Source organism: Chelmon rostratus, chromosome 3 (assembly GCF_017976325.1).
Source record: "Chelmon rostratus isolate fCheRos1 chromosome 3, fCheRos1.pri, whole genome shotgun sequence".
In the NCBI taxonomy this organism is placed as follows: domain Eukaryota; kingdom Metazoa; phylum Chordata; class Actinopteri; order Chaetodontiformes; family Chaetodontidae; genus Chelmon; species Chelmon rostratus.
The window spans coordinates 22,454,569-22,467,452 of record NC_055660.1 but is presented as its reverse complement, the minus strand read 5'-3'; the positions used below and the strand labels follow the sequence as shown (position 1 = coordinate 22,467,452).

The window sequence follows — 12,884 nt, the reverse complement described above, 5'->3', positions numbered from 1 at the left end:
GCTCGTGAACGTGTTCACCTGTAAGTCACTGCCTCTTGCCCAATAGCCTCTCACCTCTGCTGTACCGTAGAGAGGGTGGTCTTCTCCAGCTGATGTTTTGTCACTCCATCCCCTCCCTTTCCGCGTCTCTGCATGCCCTCTTGTTCTTTCTTCACCTCCTTTCTTTTTCCCACTTGTATTAATGTAAGTCCCCTTCCTCCTCCTCCTCCTCCTCTGTCTCTCTCAAGCCCTCATTTCGCAGTAACAGATGTTCTCTGCTCCATGTGGGAGGGCATTCCTCTTCTCTCTGCTATGAAAGCTTAAGAAAAAGAAGACTTACTTCAAGTAAAGAAATCAAACGAGGACGATGGCAGTACGACTCCCTAACTCAGCAGTCTCAAAGTAACTCCTGTGCGTCCTGCTTTCCCCTGTAGGGAAGGTGTCAAGTTAAAGATCAGAGTGCTTTTGCCTTTTTATAACACACTGCTCCCAGTGTTACACAATATCTGAAAGGTCATAGAAGTGCATACATGCACATGCAAAATATTGCATGACTTAGCACCTGAGATGACTGGAAGTCATATAGAAAACCGCTCACACACACACACACAACAGCAGCAAGTGTGCGGGAGGCAGGAGAGCATAAACCTGACTCCAGACCTCAAGGGTTCTTTAAAAATTCAAACATGCCAAAAGAGCACTGTGGGAGTCCTCCTGCAGGTCAAGAGTGAGGAAGGGATGGAAGGCAGAGGGGCGCGGGGGAGTGACAGAGACAGAGAGAGGAGTGAGAGACATGAAAGTAAAACAGGAGGGAGATGTTATTATTTTTTTTCACAATTTTTCCTTTTTCCCCACTGAGGATGAGAGTAAAGTCTGGCACTATGTGGCGCTTTAGGGAACGAGGGAAAATATCTGCTTACAAGTGAGCGACTGAGGGAGTATTTTACATTTCCAGCCAAAAAGGGGACAGTGCATGGGGAGTGGGTTAAATATACGTGTGTCTCTGAGTGTGTGGGGCCATGTACTGACATGATAGCTTGGCGCTGGATGTTGCTGTAAGGTGACCCACTTACACAGAACTCCCCCCCTCCTGAACACACACACACATGCACACACACTCACACTTACACATGTCTCTGCACACTCCTGAACACACCCGCACCTCACCCGCTGGAGACTGGAGGATGCTTTGGCCCCATTTCAGACAGTAATGTGTTTCAAGAGTTGTGGGAGTTGAGACAGGAGGTGATGCATGTGTGTGTGTGTGTGTGTGTGTGTGTGTGTGTGCGCGCTGGCGGTGGGGGTGAAGAGACATGTAGCAACAGTATAGAAGAAGATATGGGATTAAAGAATAAAGCAAAGGAAACAAAACAAAGAAAACAGACAGAGGTCAGAGCAGATGTGCTGTAGGTAAGATTTATATGGGAAGTACGTGCCAGTTAGCCCTCTGGATCAAAATAAATGGCCAGGCAATGTGTGATAGCTCGTTAAAATGTGTGTGTCTGTGAGCATATTTCCCTCCCAACTAATCTAATACAGCCATTGACTCTGTGTACCGCCATGACATTCAGCAGAAAGGTCAGCTCCTCGCTGGTATGCAAGAGATAACGGGCCAGACACATTCATGGTCGTCCCCAGAAAAACAGTCAGATAACACAAGGTAACAACATATAAATCAAGAGGTGAGGAACCTGAACTCATAATGCATCCATTTCATTCATGTATGAGTATCTGATTGGCATTCATTGGGGATATGCAGCTTGCATGGAACAATCAGCTCACTGGAAATTAACTCATTCACAACTTTAGAGAGCTCAAAGAAAGTCCAAGTGTGAGCAGAACTTAATGGGAGATGTGTAATATCACCATCTAGTGGAGGAAAAATATTACAACAGCTTTGTTTACATTATTTACGGGCCAGAATATTTCCACTTACCAAAAAGAAGCGGTACAGCGAAGATTTCACCTCAAAATATATTCGAGCCTGCCATCAGTTAGTGTCTCTTAATTGTTAAAGTTGCTATAGAAGTGTCATATTTTAAATACCTTCCTGCAGTGAGGGGGCAACTCAACTGAGTACACTGTGGCAAAAGCAACTTCTGCACACTTTAAAAAAGGAAATGAAAAGAAGATTAAATTAGAACACATAGCTCACATTATGTGTCCCACCAAATTCACACAGAAAGCTGAGTTTACTTGTCACAAGAAGTCGCCACTCAGTCAGTGAAGACAGTTGATGTGTTACGTCTCATAAAGTCTCCAAGTCTGAGAAAATAACCCCGACGATGTCATTAGGGTTACTTCAGATTGGGCGTGGAGATTTAAAATTTATGACAGGAAACTTTCTACAAACCGAGGGAGGAGAGTTTGAGAGACATCAGCATTTATCAGACAGGGGTAGTGTCATGAAAGAGGTTAGTGAGTTGCATTATGGGAAATGTAGGGTCCAAAGTCTTTAAGCTTGACCCATGTTACATACTAAGAGTCAGGATCTCTCAGTGGAGTCAGGCCAGATCCGACCAAACTGGATTTTTATTTTATTTCAGTCATCACTGAGCGTTAGCTTGCAAGGCTAATGCAACACACCGGCCACACTCTGTCTCTTTCCGTCCTCCCACCAGCCATTGATGCGTTTGGACAGAGGCAGGCTAACACAGGCAGTAACCATCAGGTCTATGAGGAGAGTTGTGCGGACCCAGTGTTCACTTGGTTAAATGGGATTTTTGTTTTTATGTTTAATGTCACACAACCAGAGGTTTCAGCCACTGCTGATCATCCTCACCTGGTTAAGGTGTGGCGGAAAGCACAAACATGATGTCAGTTTTTCAAGCTGGACTGGTAGGACAAGGTTCATCCTTAAAGGACAAACACCCAGACTCCTGTAGAAGCTTTTCGCTATGTAGTGGAACAACTTCTGCATCCCTGCACAATTGTCAACAGGGTAGCGTAATGGGTGCTACGGTGGGAGATGAGAGGAAAACACTAGTCTGCTGTACTGAATATGTAAATGTAATCAACCATCCAGAGACCATCATATGATTTGTCGGTGGAGCGTGAGGTTTGGTGCTGTTCTGGGTCTTCATCAACTGGAGGGAGAAATGCAAAACACAGGTGAAAATACTGGCTTAGACAGCTGTGTTTATTATTCAGAATTTGACAATAATTATTCATCATATATCAGGTAGCACAGTGTGGAGCTGCATGGGGTGAAGTGGAAACAAAAAAAAGAAAAGAAGGATTTATTATGAAGCAGCAATGGTTCTGATTCATGTGACTGCAAAGTACAAGTCATGAGGGAGCCTCGGCAATACGGTCAGTCATGTGAACACAAGCAATAAATGCATTCAGATGCATTCAATCATAATGATCTAATGCACAGGACAAGTGCTTTCTGAGGCCACATTTTAACAAATGTAAAGATGTACATGTGAACCTCAGTAGGTGACATTTCAAATGACACAAGGCTGTTGTTAGGCTCCAAAAGTAAACCATGAGGGACACACACACACACACACACACACCCGGTAGTCAACACATCAATATCCACATGAAGCAGATACACTCTTTGCTTTGCCATACAACACCTCTCCAAAGACTGGTTGTATTGTTGTGGCTTCTTATTAGAATAAGCACACTCCTATTTTCATGATATTCTTCAGCAATTATAACATGGGGAATAATGGGGCACTTGGGTGAAGTCAACAACCTTACAGAGCGTTCTCGCCACGCTCAAGATAACTCCCAGTTACACCATTAGTGCTCTCTCTATTAAAGCCTCCTGCCATAAAGGGGAAAACAGATCCAAACACATCATTCATACCACGTGAGGCAGCCAGAGCAGCATCTGACAGGTTTATCCCACATTGTGCTTCATATTTCTTAACACTATCATCTAGTTTATCAATTGATATAATTGGGCTCCATGTATTTGTATAATTCCATGCATAAAAACCTTGTTGAGAATCTCCTGTGCTCACTGTCAGTAGAACTTGCCGTCATGTGGTCGCTAGATGTCGCTCTTGAGCAATAAATAAATCAAATCAAAAATGAAAATCTCTGTATCAAATGTTCTACGGGCAATAATTCTGGTCTATATGACTTAATCGACACTATCGAGCGGCTTAAAACACTACTTACATGCGTTGACACAGATATGTGAGAAACGGTTCCCTTAATCAGGATATTTACTCTTCTATAGCAGATTGAACAAATCATCAATACAAACTTAGCTTTGACCCATTAACTCCTGAGTATCTGCAGGAAAATAAAACATGGCTAGTTTCAGGAGAAAGGTACATAAATTGATGCATATGCGGTACACATAGCCGACCTGGGATCTGATTTCCACTCATCCCCTTGCCCTCGCTAATGAAAGTCGCGCTGTCAATCTGATCCCAGGTCGGCGCTCTCCGCGTGCTCCCATGCGGACACCACGTGTCTCCGTCCGGCCTGCCAGCGGACCATGTGGAGCAGCAAGATGGCGGCGCAGTGGAGGGGGAAAGACGGGAATTTAAATGCCGGCAACAGCGACTTTCTGGCCAGCAACACTGCCAATGAGGTACCGGTTTGCTCATGTTAGTCAGTTTGACATCAAAATAGCCGCACGCGAGCGGGTTTCGACGTTTCGATTGGAGACCTTTCGCCGGCGCGCGAGGCCACATGCGGACATGGCGACACGTGGCTGAAACATGGTAGTAGTACTACTGAGACAGTGACCAGAGAGCTGGCTTATAGCTGCTGCGTCTGTCTGCTGTTTGGGCCACATAGCTACGGGAAAGGCTTGATGTCGTGTTAGCTAACGTCGCTACATCTTCGTTGATGTTGAACAGAATCTCCATCGTCGAGGATGTTTGGTTCAAGTGAAAGCTGACGGGGACACCGGCTCATTTCCTCAAAAGAACAAGATGTTCAGACGAGGCTGCACCCTCCCAGCGTCCCTTTCCCTCATTTTCCCGCAGCAATACTCTAAACTTTACCGTTCTTACTTTGAGACCTGAAGCTTGATTTTAAGTTGTTTTCTGTCAGGCATAGGGGCGAAGTGCTCACTGTCCTATACGGCCGTATAAATGCGTTGTTGCAGTAAAGGCAGGCTCTGAGAGCGCCTGTTGCAGCTGCCCAGAGGTGGTGTGAGCCGCCTCTTGTCCCTTACTGAACTCCAACCCTTTAGTCCTCAGTTGTTAGCGAGGCATTGCTCTTTGACAGCCTGCCTCATGCTTTCATATGTACAAACATTAAGTTCTTGGCCATGTTTATGAATGAAGCTGCTGATCATCAATCAGATTTATGTTACATATGTTTGAGTTCAATTCAGCTTGTTAAGTTTAAATGGTTACTCAATTAAGCAGAAAGTCACGTTTAAATCTGTAACCAGTTAATTGTTTAAGTGATGATCGTAGTCTAAATATCTTTATTTTGGGAGTGTATATGAATATGTGAAGATGGGATTTTAGAGGTCAACATTTTTCACTATTCTATTATTCTATTCTTACATTTCTAGACATGATAAATAGATTAAAAGTCTCTCGTCTGTAGTTAGTAAAATCGTTGGCTGTGGCCCAATAGTTTCTTTTCTTAATTTTTTCCCATTCTAATTTACATAGAGATGTGTCTCTATCAGTGTATTTATTTGCTCAATGCTTAAAAAACATGGAACAAGCATCAGCTCTGTCTCACTGTTTTTGCACAGCTGTGTTTGAGGAATCATCAGAATCGACAGCTCTTCCTGTTTATGCAGAGAACGTTAATTTCGAGCTTGTTGTGTCCTGTGGATCATCTTCGGGTCACACCCAGAGGAAGGGAGTGGATTGCACAATTGCAGGAGGCAGAAGCAGATCAGATTAGTGTGCGTGCAAATCACAGCGCATGGCTGTCGCATAATGGTTCTGTGTCTGTGTGTCTGCAGCTGGTCCCGAGTCAACGTGATGTGGAAGGTGTGGAGATGGACACACAGTCCTGCGTGGATCACTCAATCCTGGCCATTTTTGAAGACTCCACTGTTACATCAGAGGTGAGACTTAAAGCAGATCAGCACAAGGAGCATCTCTGGGAGTAGCCCAGGACTGTGGCCTTTGTACATAGAAGTTCAGAAGTTGCTGGCATTTTTTATGTCGACTGTCCATCAGGGTCCACAGTTGACACTTACCACATATCGATAGAAAATGAATCTGTGCTATAAATCAATAAGTGTGGATTCTGCTGCCCCTTTTCAGGATAAGAGGGAAGCGGAGCAAGAGAGTGAGAACCTGCTGTCTGCCCTGACTGAGATGCTGGACAGTGTGGGGGATGATGACGGGACTCTGTCCCCCTTTGACACCCTGCCAGACACCAAGCTCCTCGTCCACCCGGAGTGCAGGGAAAACTCAGTTGTGGGTGCACACTCAGGAATAAGAAACACAAGCCTACAATAACTTGCATGGAAGTAATAACTAGAGTAAAATGCATTACCCAAAACCAGTCCAATGCAGTGCAACGGGAGTATGAGTAGCTCATGATGATCACATGAATTTGCCTGAGAGAAATCCACTTTATCAAGATTTAGATGTTACATAATAGCTTAGATAAAGATGAGCCACATGCTTTGACAAGCTGGACTGAACAAGCATGAACACAATAGTGAAATACCAACAAAAGAGACTTGCATTAAATATGTTATGTCCTAATATTAACCTTTTTCTTCTGTTCTCAAGTTCTTTTTTATTTTTTTGTCTCTTCTCTATTAGGAACTTTCACTTGCTGACAGACTTAGACCAAGATCCAAATCTCCAAACATAACATTCACAATTAAAATTGATGGAGAAAAGGACAATGAGAGCAAAATGGAGAGAAAGAGGCCTCCCCAGCAGTATAAACAACAAAGCCAAACACTGTTTCACTCCAAAAGTAAGAAAACAGAGGCTGAAGTCGAGGTCTTCACCTCAACGTCTCTCGTCAACCTGGTGAAGATCATGCACCCCTACTGTCTGAAGCTGCACGTGGAAGAGGAGGCAGATAAACTGAGGAGAAATCACACATTATTCTCTCAGGAAGAGGTGTGGAAGTATGAGACACCCACCGAAGGGAGCGATGAAGAGATAAATGTTGTGTCTGATGACGAGGCGACTGTGAAAGAGACAAAGAAGAAAGAAGGGGGAGATAAAGAAAGTGACAGTGGCAAACCCTTGAAGAGTGTGTTGCTGAACAGGAACTCATCCGGAGATCCACCAGCCAGAGAGAAGAAAAGGGTGAGCTTTGGCCCCGTTCAAGTGGCTCCCTTTGATGAATCAGTGGAAAGGGGATTGAGCGAGAAAAACCCTACAGGTGGGCTCACACGTGAAATTGTGTCGGTTCCACTGAACAGCACTAAAGCACTTGAAAATCCAGCTGGCTCAGCACTTGAACCCCAAACATCGTCCTCACAAGTGAATAGTAGCAAAGCCGAGGTCCTGCCTCCTAAAGGTGAGACAAAGGCCAAGTCACTCAGCCTGCAACAGTACAGACAGCTGCGCCAAAGGAGACAGCCCCTGGTGGAGAAACAGGGGAACTACACCACCAAGTGGCCCTCAGTTTCTGAGGCCCCCAAGGAGCTAACCCCCATCCTCTGTTTACAGGGACAAAGACAAAACAGCTGTGGACCAAAGACAACACAGCCTTGTCCAGATGGCAGGAGAAGTGGTGCTGATCAGCCCCATATATCTCAAACTCCTGGTTACAAGACCCATCGCACTTCTGCTCAGCCCAGGCCTCACCCCTCAGAGGCGAAACCATCCACTCCTCTACCTCGCAGCGGATTAAAGCGCCCAAGGACGGAATCCAAAATCATCTCACCTGCTAGTCCGCTGCCAGACGTCACAGATAACCCAATCTTGATTGTGCCTGAAAGCAAAAAAAGTCCAGCGAAGAAACCAACGCTGCTCAGTAGCGATCCTCCAAATCCCGTCCTCCTCCCGCTGCCAGTTAGCCAGACATCATCGCCATCCACTGACCCGTCCTCTTCAGTGTCCAAAGTGGAGTTCCTCAACAGAGACTCCAACCTCAACAGCACCAGCCACTTTCAAGAAATCCAAAATGAATCCTCAGGCACATCTCTTCAACAACAGCCATCCTCTTTAGGGCCAAAGCCCGAGGTGAACCAGGACTGCACCACCCACTTGCAGGAAAATAAATGGAGGTTTACAAAAATAACTTCAGGTGTGTCCTCTAGATCTACAGCTTTGTGCTCAAACATAATAACAGACAAATGCAGTACGAACCCGACGAAAGAAACCAAGCTGGAACCAAAGACTCCTCTGTCACCAAGTCCGGATGCAGTGAGGCAGTGTCCCTCCTCCTCTCCACACTTCAGTCAGCCACCTGCTCCCATAGACGCTCCCATACCCGTGAAGGAGACATCACCAGAGGTTCCTCCCAGGACATCCCATCATGAGGAGCCATCTCCTCCTCTTCAATTTGGCTGCACGGTGCAGAGTGCAGCAGCCGACTCAGGTAAACTGTTGAGACATGGCGGTTCAATCTGACACAACACAGGCACTAAAGCCACATTTTCACCCTCCAGAGTCATTTTTTCATGTCTGTTTTCTCTGATTTAGGAATTGAAGCTCCTGATCTGACCAGCCTGCTGGAGCAGTTTGAGGAAACACAAGGTGAGTGATCAGATTACTGATAACGTTGTATTGTTGGATGTTCATGTCCGGTCTCATGAACCTCTCCTTATTCTTCCTCATTCAGCCAAAGAGGAGAAGGTGGAGCCCAAACTCGTTAGCGGTACTTCACCTCCAAACCTCCAAACAGATGGACGCTTGGACAGAAGCGAACCTGGAGGAAAAGGAAGAGCCTCCACGTTACCACTGACGCCCCCCGTGGAACCACTTAAGCCTTTAAGCACTTCAAAATCACCTGGGACCCCCGAAAACCCCAGGGACTTACCTCAGTTTCAAAGGTCGCAGGGCGTGGACATCCCAGAGCCCCTCGGCACTGAAATCATCCTCAGCACTCAACCAGATGTGCCAGCAAGACGCAAAAATCCTCCATCCAAGGCCATTCAGATAATCGACCCCCGTCCTCTACCATGCAAGAAGACACACAGTAACTTCCCAGAGTTCCCTGCTGCTCTCACCTCTCCTCACATGTATTCATCTATATCCTCTGATCACGACTACTGCGCACCTGTAGACCGTTCACTTACAAGTGCTACTCAGCGTAGCAGAGCCTCTAAACTCAAGGATGTTTCTAAAACCACTGATGAATTACAGGTGACCACCCATGACTCAAGTGCCGCTGCTCAATGCAACCAACAGACCTCCACTGCTGAAGTTAGCCCCCCCATTAGAGCCGTTAATAACTCTGTGGCGCACCACCTCTCCGAGGAACCCGGGACCAGATCAGAGACAAACCCGGCATCAGACAAAGCTCTGTCATCACACAACGCTGCCACAGAGCAAGACTGTGGTTGTGCAGCTGAAGACAAGGCGGCGCCGTGCACCCTCCCCACACCTCCACCCAGCCCTCCTATCAGAGGGAGGCACAAAGGGAGGTATGGGAGAAGATCTCCTCGTTCTGACTCCAGCTCCAGCTCCAGCTCTTGTTCCTCCTCATCGTCGTCGTCCAGCTCTGCATCTCACTCTCCAAAAAGACCAAAGTAATCACCTTCTGTGATTGATGTTCAGTCTCTATCTGTCCCCTTTGTGCATCGCTCCTAACCGTCAGTTTGTCCGTCTCACAGGCGCCGTCACAAGCGGTCAGAGAGCAGTTCATGTTCGCCGTCCCCCTCTCGCTCCATTTCCCGCTCCCCACCTCGGCGCAACAGGTGGTCTTATTCCAGATCGAGATGCAGCAGGTCAAGATCCAGATCCTGGTCCCACTCAAGGTCCCCATCCAGATCTCGATCACCATCCCCGAGGTTTTGCCATAGGCAGTGGAGAGATGTGTACAGGTCAGTTGATGTTGATGTCAGTTTTCCATGCAGTCGTTTGATAAAAGGAAAATAAAATGGAAGTGATCCTTTTTAAATGTTATTTTTTTATTCGATGTTATTTTTTTGCATTCTCTTTCTGGCTTTACGAGTGTGATCTCAGTCTCTGTCTTCCTCTCATCCTAACTCCTCATCCCAACAGCAGCAGAGAGTCCAGCAGGCTCAGGAGAGAGCATGAGATGAGGATTCAGAAACTTAAAGCCATAGTGAGTAAACGATTACTGACATGTCAGCTCATGCACACCTGCTTTTCTTGATTGTTTAATGAGTGGTGATTAATACTAAAACTCCTGTTGTACAGGATGAGCGCAGGGTGGTGTATGTCGGCCGGATCTGCAGGTCTATGACACACCATGAACTGAGGGAACGCTTCTCTCAATTTGGAGAAGTAGAATGTGTGTCGCTTCACTTTAGAGAAAGAGGGTACGTATATTCTCATTGCTCTTTAAGTGGTTTTTATACCATCAGTCTGTGTTCACCAGTATTAAAATCCTGTACCTTCGGTTTCCATAGTGACCACTACGGCTTTGTCACATTCTACAACATGAACGATGCTTTTGCAGCCATCGATAACGGCAGCAAACTACGGAGGCCCGATGAGCTGCCGTTTGACCTCTGCTTTGGTGGAAGAAGGCAGTTCTGTAATTCAAACTACGCTGATCTAGGTGAGCCTCAAAACCTGCAAGCAAAGTCAAGTATGTTGCTATAGTGAAGGCTATAGTTGTTTACCTTCAAGTATTCGTAGTTGTTCTCTTGGCATACCCTGCCAAAGCCCCTGTTAACTGATTCAGTCGTTAGCCAAGTTTCCATCCAAGTGCTGCACAAATTTTGAATGGATTTCCAGAAAATCAGGAAAACATAATGCAGTGAAAGCTGAAACCTGTTCGTCCACTATTGTTATGTCAATATTAGGTGTTGAGCACGCCAAGATAGATGGTTGGTGGTGCAGTCAGGTGCGTTTAAACCGCTGCAGAAGGTTTTTATACACCGATTGAAAATAAAACAGGTGGATGAAAACACGTACAACTAAATGTAGAGTTGAGTCAGCACCTTTCTGACAGTGCCAATTGAAACCGAGCATCATGAAACATGAGTCGCTGAGGTGACTCACAAGACAGGACGAATTTTAGTTTTTAGTTTGACTTAAGCTAATGTTTCCTGACACCTCCACCTGCTCCTGATTATGATTGGTAAGTTGAACTGAAAACTTGAAACAACACCTCTGTCCTTTCGGTGGATCTGGACGGTTTTGTCCTCACAAAGTGTTTATTTGTGTATCAATAATGTTGTACACCCCCTGAGGCACAAGCTTATCCAAATGTCCATTCATACGCAAGTTAAATTCCTCCAAACTCTTCACTACATGTATGAGTCTGGACAGACATGCATGTAAACTGCAACGATGGTAATTGTAGTTAATGAGAAAGTCATTGAACATAACAGTGAGCCTGTAAATGTTCCTCTCTTCCTCAGATGCAAACAGAGATGCAGAGCCATCTCCTGCCAAGAGCAGGTTTGAGGACCTTGACTTTGATCAGCTGCTGAAACAGGCCCAGAGAGGATTAAAGAGGTAGCAGAGCTGTGTGAGAGGACCAGAACACTGAGCTGGACGTGGCAGAGATGAAAACAACCTCAGAGCCTTATGCTCACATTTATGTAGCAAACTTTTGTATGTTAGTCTTTTTTGCATGTTTTGACTCCAGTTTGAGGTCCAGTGTGTAAGATGTAGGTGCATCTCTTGGCATAAAAGGAATATAATATTCAAAAGTATGTTTTCGTTAGTGAATAATCCTGGAAATAGGAATCATGTTTTCGTTACCTTAGAATAAGCCTATATAGCTACAGAGGGAGCGGCTCCTCCTCTGTCCACGGAGACCAAACAGTGGCTAAAGAGAGTTTGTCACATTCTTTGTAGCCACTGTAGGTTCTCCTACACGCTTGGAAAGGAAGGGTGAGGCTGTATTTTATTTTGTGTTAATGTGCTTTTTGTCTTAATGTAATCATATATAAGTAAAGTTTTGTTAAAAAGCAAGGGGGTGTTCAGTTGGTTGCAGTGTGCAACCTCACCACTAGATGTCATTAAATTCTACACACTGGTCCTTCAGTATGCATGCAGTTTTTGATGTGTACAGTTAATACGTATGAGTTTGTAGCACTTAATTTGACAACATGTTTTAGTAAAACCCACTGAAGATTTTTGTTGCATTCCATAACACCGATAAAGTTTTATAAATTTGTATATAAAAAATAAAAACTGTTTACTGTGTTTCCTGATGAATTTTTAACTGTCCTCTGAGCCTGACCGACAGTCTAAATCTCACCTGACCTCTTGGTCGTAGTTGCTACAGGGGGAGTCCTTTCTAATCAGCATCTAGCCAGTTTGTTCTGCAGGATTCTAATTTGTGTATTCAACCTCATGCACTTTTAAAAAAAATCTCATCTAAAATCTAGATTAGCTTTCTCTAAATGACACAATCTTAATCAGCAGCCTATTCGACTTGATAATGTGTGGCACCTTTTACATCAGTCACTGTTTAAATTGCTGGTGAATATCAATCACAAATACCTCCAAATAATGTGACGAAAGGAAAAACTCTCAATGTGCCACTCATATGGAAACGACAAAAAGAGGAACTGTTTCCAGAAGTGCACCCTCAACCAAGTATTCAGATCTTTTGCTCGAGTAAAAGTAGCAATACTACAGGTCCTGCATTCAAAATCTTACTTAAGTAAAAGTACAAAAGTATTAGCATCAAATTACACCAAATGTAAATTTATTAATTATGAAGACTGGTCTATTTCAGAATCATATACCTACCCTGGGTTGTAATTAGTGATGCAGTCGCTTTAATGTTGCAGCTGGTAAAGGTGGAGCTAATTTGAATTACTTTATATACTGCTGGGTGGCTTATCTATAATAATAATTGTTATGGTATTAGTTGATTCATATGTGGTATTA

At 44.8% G+C, this 12,884-nt stretch overlaps 1 protein-coding gene across 2 annotated transcripts; it reads left to right on the top strand.

Annotated features, from left to right (window-relative positions):
- Window positions 1-4,434: 4,434 nt before the first annotated feature.
- si:dkey-93h22.8 (uncharacterized protein LOC449943 homolog) lies at window positions 4,435-12,177 on the top strand. 2 transcript variants are annotated; one of them, XM_041933419.1, is made up of 11 exons: window positions 4,435-4,537; window positions 5,882-5,986; window positions 6,189-6,344; window positions 6,699-8,439; window positions 8,544-8,597; window positions 8,683-9,592; window positions 9,677-9,886; window positions 10,071-10,131; window positions 10,227-10,348; window positions 10,439-10,590; window positions 11,399-12,177. In XM_041933419.1, the coding sequence occupies exons 1-11, from the start codon at window positions 4,442-4,444 to the stop codon at window positions 11,497-11,499; spliced, it is 3,708 nt and encodes a 1,235-aa protein (XP_041789353.1). In that variant the 5' UTR covers window positions 4,435-4,441; the 3' UTR covers window positions 11,500-12,177. The 2 variants fall into 2 exon arrangements, with proteins under 2 accessions (XP_041789353.1, XP_041789352.1); XM_041933418.1 differs by having other exon boundaries at window positions 10,068-10,131.
- The last annotated feature ends 707 nt before the right edge of the window (window positions 12,178-12,884 follow it).